General features: G+C 63.4%; 2 protein-coding genes across 3 annotated transcripts; one reads left to right on the top strand and one right to left on the bottom strand.

The window, feature by feature from the left end:
* The first annotated feature begins 1,022 nt into the window (after positions 1 to 1,022).
* Positions 1,023 to 4,528, top strand: C1qtnf12 (C1q and TNF related 12). Of its 2 annotated transcripts, XM_004863880.4 has the most exons (8): positions 1,023 to 1,396; positions 2,970 to 3,086; positions 3,198 to 3,309; positions 3,398 to 3,549; positions 3,704 to 3,812; positions 3,964 to 4,054; positions 4,134 to 4,212; positions 4,327 to 4,528. In XM_004863880.4, exons 1-8 carry the CDS (start codon positions 1,229 to 1,231, stop codon positions 4,423 to 4,425), a joined length of 927 nt encoding a protein of 308 aa, XP_004863937.1. In that variant the 5' UTR covers positions 1,023 to 1,228; the 3' UTR covers positions 4,426 to 4,528. The 2 variants fall into 2 exon arrangements, with proteins under 2 accessions (XP_004863937.1, XP_087070658.1); XM_087214532.1 differs by lacking the exon at positions 2,970 to 3,086.
* An 8,066-nt stretch (positions 4,529 to 12,594) lies between these two features.
* Positions 12,595 to 14,315, bottom strand: B3galt6 (beta-1,3-galactosyltransferase 6). The gene has a single exon (XM_004863881.4). It carries the CDS (start codon positions 14,184 to 14,186, stop codon positions 13,218 to 13,220), a length of 969 nt encoding a protein of 322 aa, XP_004863938.1. The 5' UTR covers positions 14,187 to 14,315; the 3' UTR covers positions 12,595 to 13,217.
* Positions 14,316 to 14,319: the final 4 nt, after the last annotated feature.

The following is a 14,319-nucleotide window of genomic DNA, read 5'->3' as shown; positions in this document are numbered from 1 at the left end:
ACTCTGCCGTCGGGTCAGAAGGTTAGGCCCCACGTGTGAGGAGGCCTGGCAGCCCTGGGCAGGGCCTCCTTAGGCTCTTGCCCAACTGCCCCTGCCCTGAGCCACACCCGTGGGGTGCACTTCACATTTAGAAGTCACCCGTTGGAGTTCTAGGGCCGGGTTTGTTGGGGGTGTGCCTCACTACCCCATCATCTACATCTGGCCCAACAGTGACACTGGGGCCTCTGCTATCCCTAGAGGTGACACCTAGACCGGCTGGGTGGGTGCCCCTGGGGAGCCTCCTGCCCCACCTCTGTCCTGGGGAGCTCTGGCTGCGGATGTGGTCTGGGGTGGGGTCTCCTGCCTGGCCACCTTCACCTTCCTTGAGTGCTGGAGTTAGGCTGGGTCAGGAGCTTTGCTGTCTGCCAGAACCCAGACGGCTGGGACCAATGTGCCCACCTCACTTTGTGGGCTGCCACAGCCACTGGCCATCCTTAGCCTCAGCTCGTACTAACTGAGGGGGCAGCCCCTGGAGGACCCCTACCTATTGCCGCCGAGCCAGTAGGGCCTGCAGGCTTTGCTGGACCAGCTGACCCGAATGCGGCCTGGCAGGGGTTAGGAACCTGGGAGCCCCCTCTGGGGACTGCTGCTGTCCCACCCATCTGGGGGAAGAGAACCCTGGTGGCCAGGGACTGGGGAGCAGGACACCCTGCAGTGTGCATTCACCAGGGCTCCGGCCCATGCTGAGCTTCTGGGGACAGGTCTGAGGTTCTTTGCTCTTGGGGAGCGGAGGGGTCCAGCTGGGCCGCTTGTGTCCGGCTGACATCTGTCCTTGCTGGATGGGCCTGAGTGCAGCTGCGCTCTCGGGGGCCTGTATTGGGTGCTGCAGCCCGGCAGGGGCAGGCGGGTCGCTGAGGCGGCTGGAGCTGTGTGCCCAACTGAAGCTCTGGGGGAGCCTGGGCCACCGTCCTGGGAAGGAAGTCCTGGAGGCGGGGCGGGGCGGCCCCTCCTGGTCATCCCCTCCGCCCCGCCCCGCTCGGCTCAAATGAGGGGCGCGGGTGGGCCCTGTGAGCCCTCCCCTCAGGGCTCCCAAGGCTCATTTGGCCACGCCTGGGGAGCGCTCTGCAGTGAAAGCCCGCACGGGAGCGCTCCTCCGCGCTGGTGCCGGGCCCGCAGACATGCAAGCCAGCGCGGGGGCTCTGAGGCCGCCGCCCCCATGAGAGCTCCCGGGCGCTGAGCCGCACGAGCCATGCAGCCCTGGGCCCCGGCGGTGGCTGTGGTCCTCCTGTGGCCCCAGCTCGCGCTGCTCGGGGTTGGGGCGCGGCGGGAGCCCAAGAGGCCGCGCCCGCCCGGCCAGCGCGCAGAGTCCCCCAACACCACGGCGTCAGACAGCGAGGGGCTGCCAGGCTCCGCCAAGGTATGCGCGGGCCAGGCGCACGTGGGCACGGGCTCTGCCTCCGGGCGTCCTCGCGGCTGTAGCTGCTGCCCCTGTCTTGGTGGGACCCGCCTGAGCGGAGCGGAGCCCCTCTCCCTGGCAGCCTGTTCCTGCCCCGGCGGGCCTGGGGGCGGGCTGGAGAACAGAGGGCTGCCCAGGGGCTGTAGTCCTCCCTTTGAAGGCAGACTGCTGCCCTCCGCTGTGACTGCTAATTCCGGCGGACTGGGGAGGGGCTGCAGGCCAGGTGGAGGTGGCCACCAGAACCTGTGCAGGGGGATGGTTCCCCCACTCCTGAGGCTGGAGCCAGCGTGGTGGGCCCGTCTCCTGTACTTCCTGGAGACAGGAGCCTGGGCTTATGCCTTCTTGGGCAGAGGGTTTCAGAGGACTGGCCTCAGGATCTCCTGCTGCCCCCGGGGCCCGTGCCCTGGCACGACCCCCAGTCCCACACTTTGATCCTGGCATCCTTTCCTCCCAAAGGCGGCTCCGTGGCAGCCAGCCGGGGTGCCTCGGCCCACGCAGCCCCCCAGAGCCTGGGGCCATTTTCCACATGGCAGGCTGGGTAAAGTGAGGAGGAGTAGGCAGAGAGCCGCCCCCCCCACATTAGGCAGGGCCCTGGGGTATGGGGGTCCCTGGCAGGGTTGGGGTCCGAACAACCCCAGTCGTCATCAACGGAGGAAGGAGGTGTCCACCTAACACTGGCCTGGCTGCCCAGCAGGGGCAGTGCCTCTAAGGGAGGGAGCCAGCTGAGTGGCCCCCAGGTCCTTTTCCTTCCTGCTGGAGGGGCCAGTGGGCATGGGGGAGGGGGCATGTTGGCCAGGGGGACAGGGAGACTGAATTTCGAGGCACTGGGTGGGCTTAGATGCTCTCGCTTCTCTTTCCCTGCCTGCTGCTTCGGCTCCAAGCAGTTAGGATGGAAGCCTGTCTGGTCCCTGGGAAGGGCCGCCAGACAGGACACTGTTCCCAGCACCCAAGCGGACTGCTGGGGCCAGGGCCTAGCTCAGGACTGGACCTTTCCTGGCAAGGCCAGGTTCCCCGGGAGCAGCCAGGCTTTCCCAGACAGCCAGCAGCAGCCTGCTCCTGTCCCTTCCAAGCACCTCCTGCCAGTTGGGTGAAGACTTCCTCACACTTGCTGGTTGGTCCCAGAAAAGGGCTTGATCCCCCACCAGCCACACTCCCCAGCCCACTGCCCTGTGTTCCCTTCCCTCACCCAGCAGGGTCAAGCCACTGTCAGGGGCACATTTTGGCAAGAAGCCCATGTGTACCCAGCCGTGCCCTTCTGCATGGGAACATGGCCAGCGGGTCACACCCATGCCTGCACAGGGTACCCAGGCATCAGGCCCTGACTGTGCAGAGCCCAAGTCCATACCCTCCCTGTGCTCCTACTCATCAGTGTGTCTGAGTTTCATCCCAGGGTGGCTGGCCCCTATGGTCCTTTGGGCTGCAGAGGTCCTGTGTCATCATCCTGTGAGCGTGCGTGTCCCCAGGGGTCTCAGGTGCAGGGGTAGGGGCCGGCGGGCCTGGTGTCAGGGCACTATCCCTGTCCCTGGCTTTCCAGCCGCCGGAGGCCTCGGGCCCTGAGCTCTCAGATGCCCACATGACATGGCTGAACTTTGTCCGTCGGCCAGATGACAGCGCTTCCAAGCGCCGGTGCCGGTGCCGGGACAAGAAGTTGGTGAGCTGGGCACCTCGAGGCCCCCAGGACCCTCTCAGGAGTCCAAGCCCAGAGCAGCGGGTGGCTGCGGCTCCTACCAGGGCTTCACTTTCTCCTCCTGTCTCCTCACAGCGAGGCCTCTTGGGGCCCCCAGGACCGCCTGGGCCCCCTGGGCCCCCCGGCCCCCCTGGTGTGGAAGTCACCCCAGAGGCCCTGCTGCAGGAGTTTCAGGAGATGCTGAGAGGTAAGGCTGCCGGCCGCTCCTGCCGGGTCCCAAGGGCCCCCAGCCTGGGAGGGCCTGACCCCGCGTCGCATCTGGTTCTTCCCCACAGAGGCCACAGAGCGAAGGTTCTCGGCACTGCTGGACGCATGGCTGCCGCAGGTGAGTGGCCGGCGACTGGTGGTCGAGGCCTTCCACTGCCGGCTGAATGCCCCCGTGCTGGTGGACCAGAGGACCCTGATGGAGATACGGGGCTTCCAGGCTGTAAGTGGGGCGAGGTGAGGGCCCAAGGGCTGGGCGGCCCGGGTGGGTGTGGGGCCTGGGGCCCAGGTGGGTGTGGGATGCCTGGGTCTGCCCTGCCCTGCCCACTGTGAGGTGGGGCTCTGCAAGAGCCAGCCACTCACCCACTGTCCCACAGCCCGCCGCCCAGGGCGCCTTCCTGAGGGGGTCCGGACTGAGCCTGGCCTCTGGCCGATTCACAGCCCCCACCTCTGCCATCTTCCAGTTCTCTGCCAGCCTTCATGTGGGTGAGCCAGGCACTGCGTGCGAGGCGGAGGGTGGGCTGGCCCAGGTGGCTGCAGACTGCTCTGGGAGCCCTGGCCCCACACTGCCCTCCCCACGCCGGCAGCTACCTCCGGGCCTGTCCCGGCTGGTGTCCTGAAGCTAGTGTCTCCATAGACCGCAGTGCACTGCAGGGCAGGGCCCAGCTGAGAGCCCGGGACACTGTGCGTGTCCTCATCTGCATCGAGTCCTTGTGCCAGCGCTACACGTGAGTGTGCCCAGCTGGGCCCAGGGCTTGGTAGTGGGTGGTATCCTGGGGCCCCTGCTGACTGTGGTGCTGTGCCCAGGTCCCTGGAGGCCGTCTCAGGCCTGGAGAGCAATAGCAGGGTCTTCACAGCACAGGTGCAAGGGTTGCTGCAGCTGCAGGTGAGGGCTGCGTGAGGGCGCTCCCACAGGCACTCGGTACCCTGTGGGCTCTCCCGGGGGGTGGGGGTGCCAGGCTGGGGCCGCACAGTGCTGATGGTTGGATGGTGCCTGCAGGCTGGACAGTACGCCTCTGTGTTTGTGGACAATGGCTCTGGGGCGGCCCTCACCATCCAGGGGGGCTCCACCTTCTCTGGGTTGCTCCTGGGTACATGAGGGCACTGGAGAGGAACCACCGGCTGCCTCAGGGAGGAGGCAAAGAGGATCCCCGTGTTGACACCTGTGATTGCAACAATAAAGAGCCCCAACCCTCCCTGTTGCCCATGGGTGCTGCCTGGTCATTGCGTGGGGGGGGGGGGTGCTGGGCAGCTGATGTCTGGGACGGGTTTTGGGGCGCAGAAGGGCATGTCCATGGGGCACATGGGCGGATGGACGGCCGAGCTTCAGGGAGCTCTTTCTTATAGCTGTGTTTACCAGGAGGACAAGGACAGATGTCCCTATGGGTCCCTGCCTGCCTGTCCAGCCTTGGAGGGGAGCAGGCTGTGGCTCCCCAAGACCCATTGTCCTTAGGCTGGGGGGAGGATGGTACGATGTGGAAGGGCCAGGTGAGCAAGGAGCGCTGGGAGGGCCTGCTGGGGGCAGAAGGGATCCAGGCGTTGCCCTCATGCCAGCCACAGGCACCGTGCCAAGCTGGAGGCCATTTGTGAGCCCAGATCTACCCAGCGCCCGGGCTTGGTGGGAAGACACTGCCAGCAGATGCCTGCGTCTTGTCACCTTGTGCATGGTGGCTGTGGATGTGGGGCGTGGGCTGAGCAGCCCTGTGGCCCTGGAGCCATGCCAAGCCGCTGGCTTCATGTCCTGTGGGTTTGAGCCCTTTGGGGCCACATGCCTACTCCATTTTGTCCTCAGCAAACCCATAGCAAAGAATGTAAACTGTCTCAGGGTGTCCCTGCCTGAGCCTGGCTGCTGAGATGCCCTCTGCACTGGCACCCATGCCCTCGCAGGTGGCAGTGGGCTCGTGGCCTCTGACCGTCCCACAGATGAGGTGGGGGCCCAGTAGACCCCGGTGCTCCTATCCCCAGGACTGGGTGGGAAACCACCTCCCCACCCCGGGGTGCCCAAAGAGGTAAGGCCGTGGGTGCAGTCTAAGGGCCGTCGCTCCACGGGACCCTGGTCTGCCTGGGCATGGGGCGTGGGGCGGGCCCAGCCAGGCACGTGGTGGCGCCAGTGGAGTCTGATCTGTGCCGGGAAGCCCTGCCCACCTTGCCGCTCCCACTCTCCCGGGAACCGTGGTGGCATCTGGAGGGCTCTGTGCTTCCCTGCAGCTGCCACCACCAGCCCCTCTAATCAGGGCCCAGCAGGCTGGCGTGGAGCACTGCAGCCCCAAGGGGCCGGCTTCCCTCAGGTTGCCTGCCGCTGCTCTCACTTTCCAGTTACTGCGGCTCTCCGGTTACTGGGCACAGGGCCCAGGCCAGATGCGAAGGCCAGGCCTGGGGACCCCTTCCCTCTCAGCACCCTCACCAGGCATGGCCAGCCTGTAGGCCTGGGGTCGCCCTCTGTAGCCCCAGCCATGGGCACACTGGTCAGTGTTCACCACAGAGGGCAAATGGCCGCCACGCTGAGGCGACTTTCCAGGGTCTGTCCTGAAGATGCCAAGCTCATGGCCCCCGAGGCGCCAGGGCAGGGGAGGGGAGGGTGGCAGGACACTGGTGTGCAGAGCCCCAGGACACGGGACTCCTGGGGCCATGGGTGCCCTGCTGGCATCGGGGTCTCCAGGGCTTCTCCTCTGCCTGCTTCCCAGTGGTGGCTCCCTCTCAGGGACTGGGGCTGGGGTCCGGCGCCCACAGACCCTCCAGGCCCACATCCGAGGGGTCTCCTAACTCTGCATGGCAGCCAGTTCTCCACCCCTCCTCTGCACTGAGGACTGAGACGACTGAGATGCAAACAGGCTGGACAGAGGCCCCGGAGCCCGACAGGGAGATGAGAGAGGAGAGACGCGGTGGGTGGGGCAGCTGCAGGCCAGGCCCGGGCAGGTGGCCAGGACGGGTGGGCCTGCATCTCGGCGCCTGACTACCTGCGTCCTCTGCCTCCTCTTTCCCCACCCCTTCCCTTTGGGGGTCATTAGCCACTTAGCTGCAATTCCCCTGGAATGTGGCTTGAGGCCCAGCAGCAAGGGGTTGGTTGCCAGGCGGGGTGGGTGCCAGAGGCAGGAGGGTCCAGGCCCAGGCCCCAAGCACACAGGAGGCCCAGCCTCCAGCTGCACCCAGCCAGACTGTGTGGCTCTGGCGTCCTGAGGTGGACAAGAATCACCTGTCGGCACCTGGCCTGAACACCATCCGGTCAGTGGGCCGAAGGCATCCGTACTGTGCCCTCTGGGTGTGGGGCTGGCTGGGGTCCCATGGGTAGGAGGAATCCAAGCAAAGGCAGTTCTTTCCTCCTGGACTCCCCTGTTTGGGGGCTGGACTACGAAGGGGCCTAGGCATAAGACGGCTTCTCAGCCTCAGCTGGGGCCAGAGCCAGAGCAGCTGGCCCTGGGCAGTGCTGGATGGCCTCGGTCTGACCCCTGACCCTGAGCCTGCCCTGGAACAGCAGGAGGCACTGGCTGGTCTTGCTGACCCCACCACCAGGCTGACTTCCCAGAGCCTCAGTCTGACCCTGCTACCTGCCAGGCTGGGGCTGGGGCGGTGAGAGCCAGGGTCAGGACTCCTGGTTGACCTGGAGGAATGATTGGGCCGCACCTCCGCCTTGCAGAGGTGTGGGCTGAGCCCTTCCTGAACCCGGGGTGCTGTGACTGTGCTGAATTCAGCGTTGGGCCAGCATCTGTCACCCCCTCCCCATCCCATACACACCCTTGGTGCACTGTCCTGGGTTTGGACACAAACAGGAGCGTGGACCTGTTATTGAGCGTGGCTGCAATGTCCTTTTGGGGGCAGGCAGGGGCCAGGAATGGCAGAGCTGGGCAGGGCGGGGCTCTCGGCCAGGCTAAGGGCCAGGCTGCAGCCAGGGCCACCTGTTGGGTGTAGGTGGCTTTGCCAGTAGCAGACAGAAGTGCCATCTGCCGTGGTCCCAGGGTGCAAAGGGAGCCTGTGCTGGCCTGGTCCCTGCAGCCCGGTCAAGTTGGGGCACTCCCAGCCTTCAGACTCGGACCTTGTCCTCACTCATGTCACCTGGGCTGAGGACCAAGAGCAGCCTAGTGTGGGGGGCGCTCTGAGGGCCTGCACACCTCTCCCCTGTGTGTACCCAGGCACCTGTGCTGGTAGCTGAAGGTCCGTGACGGTGCCGTCAGGAGCCAGCATCCTGCCGAGTCCTGTGTCCATGTGGGTGGTATACGTATGTGTGTCTGTGGGGGGTGGTTTCTGCCCCAGGACCAGGGCTTCTTCAAGGAGCCAGAACCACCAGGCCCCTACAGAGCAACCTCAGGGCAGTGTGCAGGGCCAGAGCCTGGCTCACCAGTCATCCACCTCAAAGGGCTGTGGTAGAGCGGGGCTCAGTGCTGCACACTTGCAGACCTGCTATTCGAGAGGCTGAGACAGGAGGAGAACTTGAGCTCGGGAGTTTGAGGCCAGCCTGAGCAGCATGAGCGAGACCTCACCCAAAACACAGCACAAAGCAAAACTAAAGGATTCTTTGTCGCTAGTTAGGGAGCAGAAAACAAAAACTTAAAAAAGAAGTGGCTGTGGTCGTGGTCAGGGAGTTGGCTGGTGGGCCCAGGACCTCGAGCTGGTTTCCTGTGAAGGCCACGACTGGGTGAGGTGCTGGTGGAGGCTGCAGGGGCTCCTGGGCCCTGTCCTGGGGCAGCTCTGGGGGCAGCGAGGTTCTGTCTGTGCCCTCTGTGCTGGCCTCACACGGGGCTGTGGCCAGGAGCCGAGCAGAGTGCCCGTGGCGAGGCCAGGCCACTGCTCCCTAGTGGGCATGGGCGGCTGCCTCTGGGCTCCCATTCAGGCCACCCCAGCTCTGCGTGGCTTCAGGTTCCACCCAGCAGGACCTCACAGTCCGGGGCCTCTTGCAGCCGGCGGTCCCTCAGCCTGGCTTGGAGCTGGGTCTGGGTGGGCTGAAGGGCAGGCTTGGGGCCTTGTCTGCCTGGCCATGCCATTGGCGTCTCTGTCTGCCTGCAAGTCTGACAGTTGTTCAGGTGGGCAGGCACACAGGGTTTGGGGACAAAGGGTCTTTGTCTGGGAAAACGTGGGGTGCAGCCTACTCTGGGGCAGTGACTCACAGGTTGCTCAGCTGTGATAACATCAGTTTCAAAACAGGCATGTCACGCGTGTGGCCTGGCGGCTCCCGCCCTTACCTGTGCCCAGACAGAGCCCTGAGACCGCCCCACTGGGGCTGGGGTGTTCGAGGCTGAGTGAAGCCCATTTCTGCAGCAAAGCATCTCCACAAGCAGTGCCCCAGCTCCCCTAAACCTGCCTCTAGTCCCCCAACCTTCCCTGCAGGCCAGAGGGCCACCCCCCGCAGGACACCCCAAGGCCTGAGGAGCCTCTCTGAGGCAACTGTGTGTGAGTCTGTCTCTGAGGCTGGCAGGGCTGAGTGCTGTCAGGAGGCAGGCGAGACACTGGCCCTTCCGACGCCACCCGGGAACTGAGCTGACGCTGGCCATCCATCACTCCTCCTGGGATCAGAGGTGGGCGGCTGGGAGGCCGAAGGGCCCCTTGTGGGAGGCTGGGCCGGCAGAGACCCTCAGACGCCACTGGAGGGAGGGGCCGGGCTTGAGTTTCCTCCTCTTCAGGGCGAAGGGCCGGGCCAGGCCCTGGGTCAGCGGGAGGTGGAGCTAGACGCAGGCCCACTTGGGCTAGAGGCTGCCCTGGACGGTGTTTACTCTAGAGGATGGCGCGGACGGCTGTCCAGCCTGTCTGCACCTCTCCTTCTACCCAGCCTCCAATAGCATCCAACCCAGCCCCAAGGCCAGCTGGCAGGTGGGGCACCACGGTGTGGTGCGGGCCCAGCCCCCAGCCACACTGAGCACACTGCAGTCTCACTGGCAGCTAAGCGGGGGGCAGAGATGTGCGGCTCTGGGGAATGAGACAGGAGGCCCAGCCTGGCTGCACCCTTCAGCACCTGCCTCTCCCTACATCACCCCACAGTGTTCCCTTGGCTCCAGCCACCTGTCCCCCAGGGGGAGGCTCAAGACTCCTGGGGGAAGGGTGAGATGGGCTCCATGGAGACCCTGCGGGGACCCCACAGGACAGGGTGGCCAGGGTTCTGCGTCAGCAGGGGGGTAACATGGAGGGGTGAAGGGCAGCTCCAAAGGACAGGGGTGGGTCCCACAGGCATCTTGGAGGGTGGAGGACCCAAGAGAGGACTGCTGTTCTCCAAGGCGCCCTGGGTCCCTCCCTGTGTTTGCTCAGAGACCCCAGAGCTGGGCCAGTCCCATGGTGATTGCACAGGCGAGTGTGCAAGTGTGGCCTCAGGGGACAGGCAGGCCTGTCCCCTGCCCCCCGTGGGAGACACCAGCTTACCTGAGCCTCTTTGAGGAGAACAGGGGCCAAGGCCAAGCCCTTTTCCAGGCAAGCACTAAAGAGCAAATCAAATTCAACTGGAGAACTGTCAAATGGCTGAGCAACCCAGGATGCAGCAGGGCTTCCAACACCAGCCTCCTCTCTGTTCCTCCTCAGCTCCTCTGGGAACCTAGGGTGTCTGTAGCCAGCTGCTCCTCCTGGGCCTCAGGGTCTGGGAGGCCCCTCCATTTTCATTCCCTTCCCATGTGTCACCTGGAGTCTGTTGGTTTCTGGGGGTAAAGCACCACATGGCCTGTGACTTAAGGGACAGTTTCTGAAAGACCCAAGTCAAGGCCTTAGCTGACTACTTACCCTGTAGCCCCAGGTGGATTCCTCTCCTCCTCAGGCTGGTACTCCCACCTCAAGGTTCCTTGGCGTTTAGGGAACTGGCCAACCACAGCCTCTCTCCTGTCTGCTTCCTCTTCCTGTAAGGGCCAGTCCTACCGGATCCGGGACCTCTCAACTAATCATGTTTCTAAATAAGGTCTCCTTCACCGGAACTGAAGCTAGGGCTTCAGCACACCTTTGGGGGCACAGTTCAGTCCTCACCAGGAGCTTGAGAATCATGGTGACAGCTGGGCACAGCCTGTGAGGTGGGCGCCGATGCAGAGCTGACCCTCTATCAGGTCTCCAGGGCTCCTTTCCCCGGGGTCTGCCCCCAGTCTGTCCTCAGCTGGGGTGCTCTGAGGGCTGAAGGGTGGGGTGGGGACCTGGGGGACCCAGACACAGGCAGGTTTTTTGGTACCAGGGATCAGACTCACCACCTTATGTGCTTGTGAGGCAGGTGTGGTGCCACTGAGCTAAATCCCTGGACTTTTTTTTTTTGAGACAAGGTCTTGCTGTGTAGACCAAGCTGCCCTCAAACTTGCAGTGATCCTCCTGCCTCAGCCTCCCAAGTGCTGGGATTACAGGTGTGCACCACTACGCCTGGCGGGCAGTCTGTGTCCTCAGGCTGTTCTGGTGCCACTCCTCAGCCTCGCAGGTAGAGAGGCCACAGTCACCAGGAGGGGGCAGCAGAGGTTCCCCTTCCCCAGGATTGCCTCACTCCCTGCAGCCTGGGCACCTTGGGGTGCTGCTCACCACTCACTATCACCACATCCCGGTCCAGTGTCCCTCACTGTCGGGATGGGGTGATCTTAGGGATCTTACTGTGATCTTTAGGAGGTCTGGCCTAAGAAGAGCAAGCTGTTGAGTACCTCAGGTGCCCCACAAAAGTGGCCTTGGGGATCCAACTTTCATCTCCCAGGGACCTGCTGGCACCTGGGGTCAGACAGCCCTGCCAATCTGTGGGCTCTAGGAGAGGTGCGAGTGCCCTGGCCAGCTCCCCAGCAGGGACACTCTGCAGGGCAGATTTGGGGTCAGAATAGGGTCCCGAACAGAGGCAGAAGCCAGCAGACCAGCTGGGCTCCTTGAGGTCCACTACCCCCAGGACTGGACAGTAAGTGGCCACAGGCACTGCAGGATGGATGGGAGGGTCAGTCAGGGTGGCTCTGTTCTGCTTTAAAGCTTAATGTTTCAGGTTGAACAATATGAAGCTTTTTTGTTTTTGGATACAGAGTCTCACTATGTAGTTCGGGCTGGTCTTGAACTAAGTAGCCTAGGTTGGCCTTGAACTCATAGTGATCCTCCTGCCTCAGCCTGAGTGCTGGGATTACAGGTGTGCACCACCACACCTGGCAGTTGTTTTTGAGACAGGGTCTCCCTACTAGTTCAGGGTGCCTTGAACTCAATAGGCAGGCCAGGCTGGTCTCCAACTCAAGGCACTCCTCCTGCCTCAGCCTCCCACCAGCTGGGATTACAGGTGTGCCCCACCACACCCAGGTGTACCTTCTATTTCTGTAGGTCAAAACTGTTTCATATGCCAATACCACGTGGTTCTCCTGAATCCTCACAGGGCCAGGCCTAGTCTCACAGACCTCTATTGTAGGTCAAATGTTTTCCCAGATCAGCAAACATGGGGGATGTTTACACTTCCTCCCACGGCCACCTTGGACATCTGTGCTGTGTGGATGGCACGGACTGTGCCACATGGAAGACATCCAGCTCAGTTCAAGTCCAGCTCTGCCTCCGCCACATGGTCTCCTGGCCTGCAGCCTCTCCATGCTCCGCTTTCTCATCTGATGAATGGAGCTATGTCAACTTCTCAAATGACTGCAAGGGCCGGTGAAACAGCTGGCACAAACATGGTCCTGTTGTTAACAACACCCTTCCTTTCCACTCAGCTTAGTTCTTCCCACTGCACATTTAGGGCAGCTCATCCTGGCTTCAAGGGGCTGTTAGGGAGCTCACTGGCACCCACCTCTGAATCAAACAGGCCCATCGACCCTCTGAAGACAAAAGGGCAGGGCAGGCCGGTGACCACAGGCCCCCTTGCAGGTCCAATGCCTGGGTATTCCTCCCTCAGGAGAGTAAGCTCACGGCCCGAGAATCCAAAAGCAGGGTTATGAAAGGCAGTCGTGTGTCCCAACCGGGGACCACAGAGCCAGGGAACTCAACAAGGCCTCACCAGCCCAAGAGCACAAGTGACAATGTGCAGGGCTGCAGCTGAGGCCACCACAGGGCCAGCTGCCTGTCCTTGTGCCAGCTCAATTCTGCAATGACCAATGAATTCCCTTTTCACATCAAATGGAAGCAAAATTCAAAAAAAAAAAAAAAAGGATGTGTTAGACACGTTAAGCTCTGTGTGGTCGGGTGCTGGCCAGCAAATCCTGTTTTCTCAAGACAGAATCTGGGAAGCCTTGTCGACACACCAAGGGCTGATTCCTGGAACTTGGGCTGATCTGAGTAACAGGGACTCTGAATGCCTGTGTGGAGGCCTTAAAAGGAAAGTCTGTTCAGAAAGAGACAAAGGGACTGACTTATGTGTAAACTTAAAAGAGAAATAGGCTGGGGGAAAATTCTTCATGTTTAAACACAGCAGCAGGGTCAGACAATCAAGCTGTCGGCGGATTAACCCACAAATTCCAAGTTCTGACAGAAGTCTCTTCTCAAATAATTTTTTAAAACATCCAGACACTCCCAACCTAAAGCTTATCTACACAAATAACAGCACTTATAAATAGGACGCAGGCAAACACTGAGTTATATTTACCACGAACTCTAGGACCACAACGCCATCAAAGTTAATCGATGTGGCTGACTCAATTCTGACTTAAACATGACCAATGATACCGACCAGAGACAAAAAACAATCTGTCCAAACGGTACAAAGGCAGTTTTGGCGAAAACCCCTTGTGTGCCACCCGGGTGAGTTCAGTGCAGGGGCCTGCCAGCGGCTCTGTCCCCGCTCTGGTCCAGGTGGTCAGTGAACCCCGACCGCAGTCGCTGGGGCAGGTAAGGGGGATGTCCAGGCCCCCGTGGCAGGGAAGCACCACAGGCCAGGGCCCTGCTAGCTGCATCAGGGTCAGCACGCGGCACCCGGTATGCACACCTACAAGGCGTTCCTGGGCCTCAAAGCTGTCCGGGCCACTTGGCGTCCATCTCGGCCCTGCCAGGCTTCCTCTGGCTGGGTCAGGGGATGCCCTCCTTCCGCTGGCAGCACTGCGAGGGCGGCGCCGACCAGTCGTACTCGTAGGAGAGGCGCAGCTGCACCTCGCTCGCGCACAGCCGGCCATCGTGCAGCAGCGAGCGCTGCTTCTCCAGCATGTCCTCCGGGCTCTGCTTGTGAGTCACCAGGTACTTGTTGTTGCAGCCGCGGGACTTGTACTCGGTGTCGAAGCGCGGGTCGTGCTCGCGCTGCACGTCCACGGGTGCCAGCCAGGCGCCCAGCGACACGTCCTCGCTGTGCCACTCGCGCAGGTACACACGGCTGCGGCGCAGGTAGCGCACCAGGTCAGCTGAGAGCACGTAGCCACCGCCCAGCGCATAGGGCAGGTAGTAGTCGCACAACTGCCAGGCGGCTTCACGCCAGCGCCCCGCCGGCTTCACGCGCCCGCGGCCTGAAAAGAAGCCCCAGTAGAGACGGCGGCGGCGCGAGGGCTCGCGCGCGCGCAGCTCGGCCAGCAACGCGTCCAGCCGCGCGAAGGTGTCGTCGTCTGCCTTCAGCACGAACTCGAAGGCCACGTGCTCGTCCAGCCAGGCCAGCATGGCCAGCACCTTGGCCGTGAGGTTCTCGTAGGCGTCGCGCAGCGTGGGCAGCAGCAGCAGGTCTCCATGCAGTGCCTGCTCGCGCTCCAGGGCGTGACGCTCCTCGGCGCCCAGGCCGCCCGTGCCCACGGCGAAGCGCGCCCACACGTCGCCCGGGCCGTCGCGCCGCGCCGCTGCCAGCCACGTGCTGCGGACAGCGCTGCGGCGTTCGGCGGCGCGGGGCGCGCTGGCCACCAGCACGGCCAGGAAGGCGGCGGCGCGGGGCGAGGCGGTGGCGGGGGCGGCGGGCTGGGACGCGCAGCGCGCCAGATACAGCAGCGCGGCGCCGCCGAACGCGAGGCCGCCCAGGCCGAGCGCCGTCCGGCGCCGCCACGCGCGGCGAAACAGCTTCATCGTGGGCGGGGACGCGCCGAGTGCGCAGGCGCGGCTCCGATGGGGGCGACGCGTGCGCACAGGGCTGCAGGGCGCGGGGCCGCGGGAACCCGGGGCAGCGAACCAGGGGCGCAGTGACCTCGCGGGGGACCTG

This window comes from Heterocephalus glaber, unplaced genomic scaffold, assembly GCF_053883595.1.
Source record: "Heterocephalus glaber isolate CG9 unplaced genomic scaffold, H.glaber_assembly_v1.0 deba00001447, whole genome shotgun sequence".
Classification (NCBI taxonomy): Eukaryota; Metazoa; Chordata; class Mammalia; order Rodentia; family Bathyergidae; genus Heterocephalus; species Heterocephalus glaber.
The sequence above is the reverse complement of the archived record's forward strand: the minus strand, read 5'-3'. Positions and strand labels throughout refer to the sequence as shown.

Excerpts from the sequence above, each read along its gene's own strand:
- C1qtnf12 (XM_004863880.4), top strand. The coding sequence starts at position 1,229 with ATGCAGCCCTGGGCCCCGGCGGTGGCTGTGGTCCTCCTGTGGCCCCAG. Across the intron at positions 3,310-3,397 it reads GTTTCAGGAGATGCTGAGAG|AGGCCACAGAGCGAAGGTTC; the intron begins GTAAGGCTGCCG and ends TCTTCCCCACAG. Across the intron at positions 3,550-3,703 it reads AGATACGGGGCTTCCAGGCT|CCCGCCGCCCAGGGCGCCTT; the intron begins GTAAGTGGGGCG and ends ACTGTCCCACAG.
- B3galt6 (XM_004863881.4), bottom strand. The coding sequence starts at position 14,186 with ATGAAGCTGTTTCGCCGCGCGTGGCGGCGCCGGACGGCGCTCGGCCTG.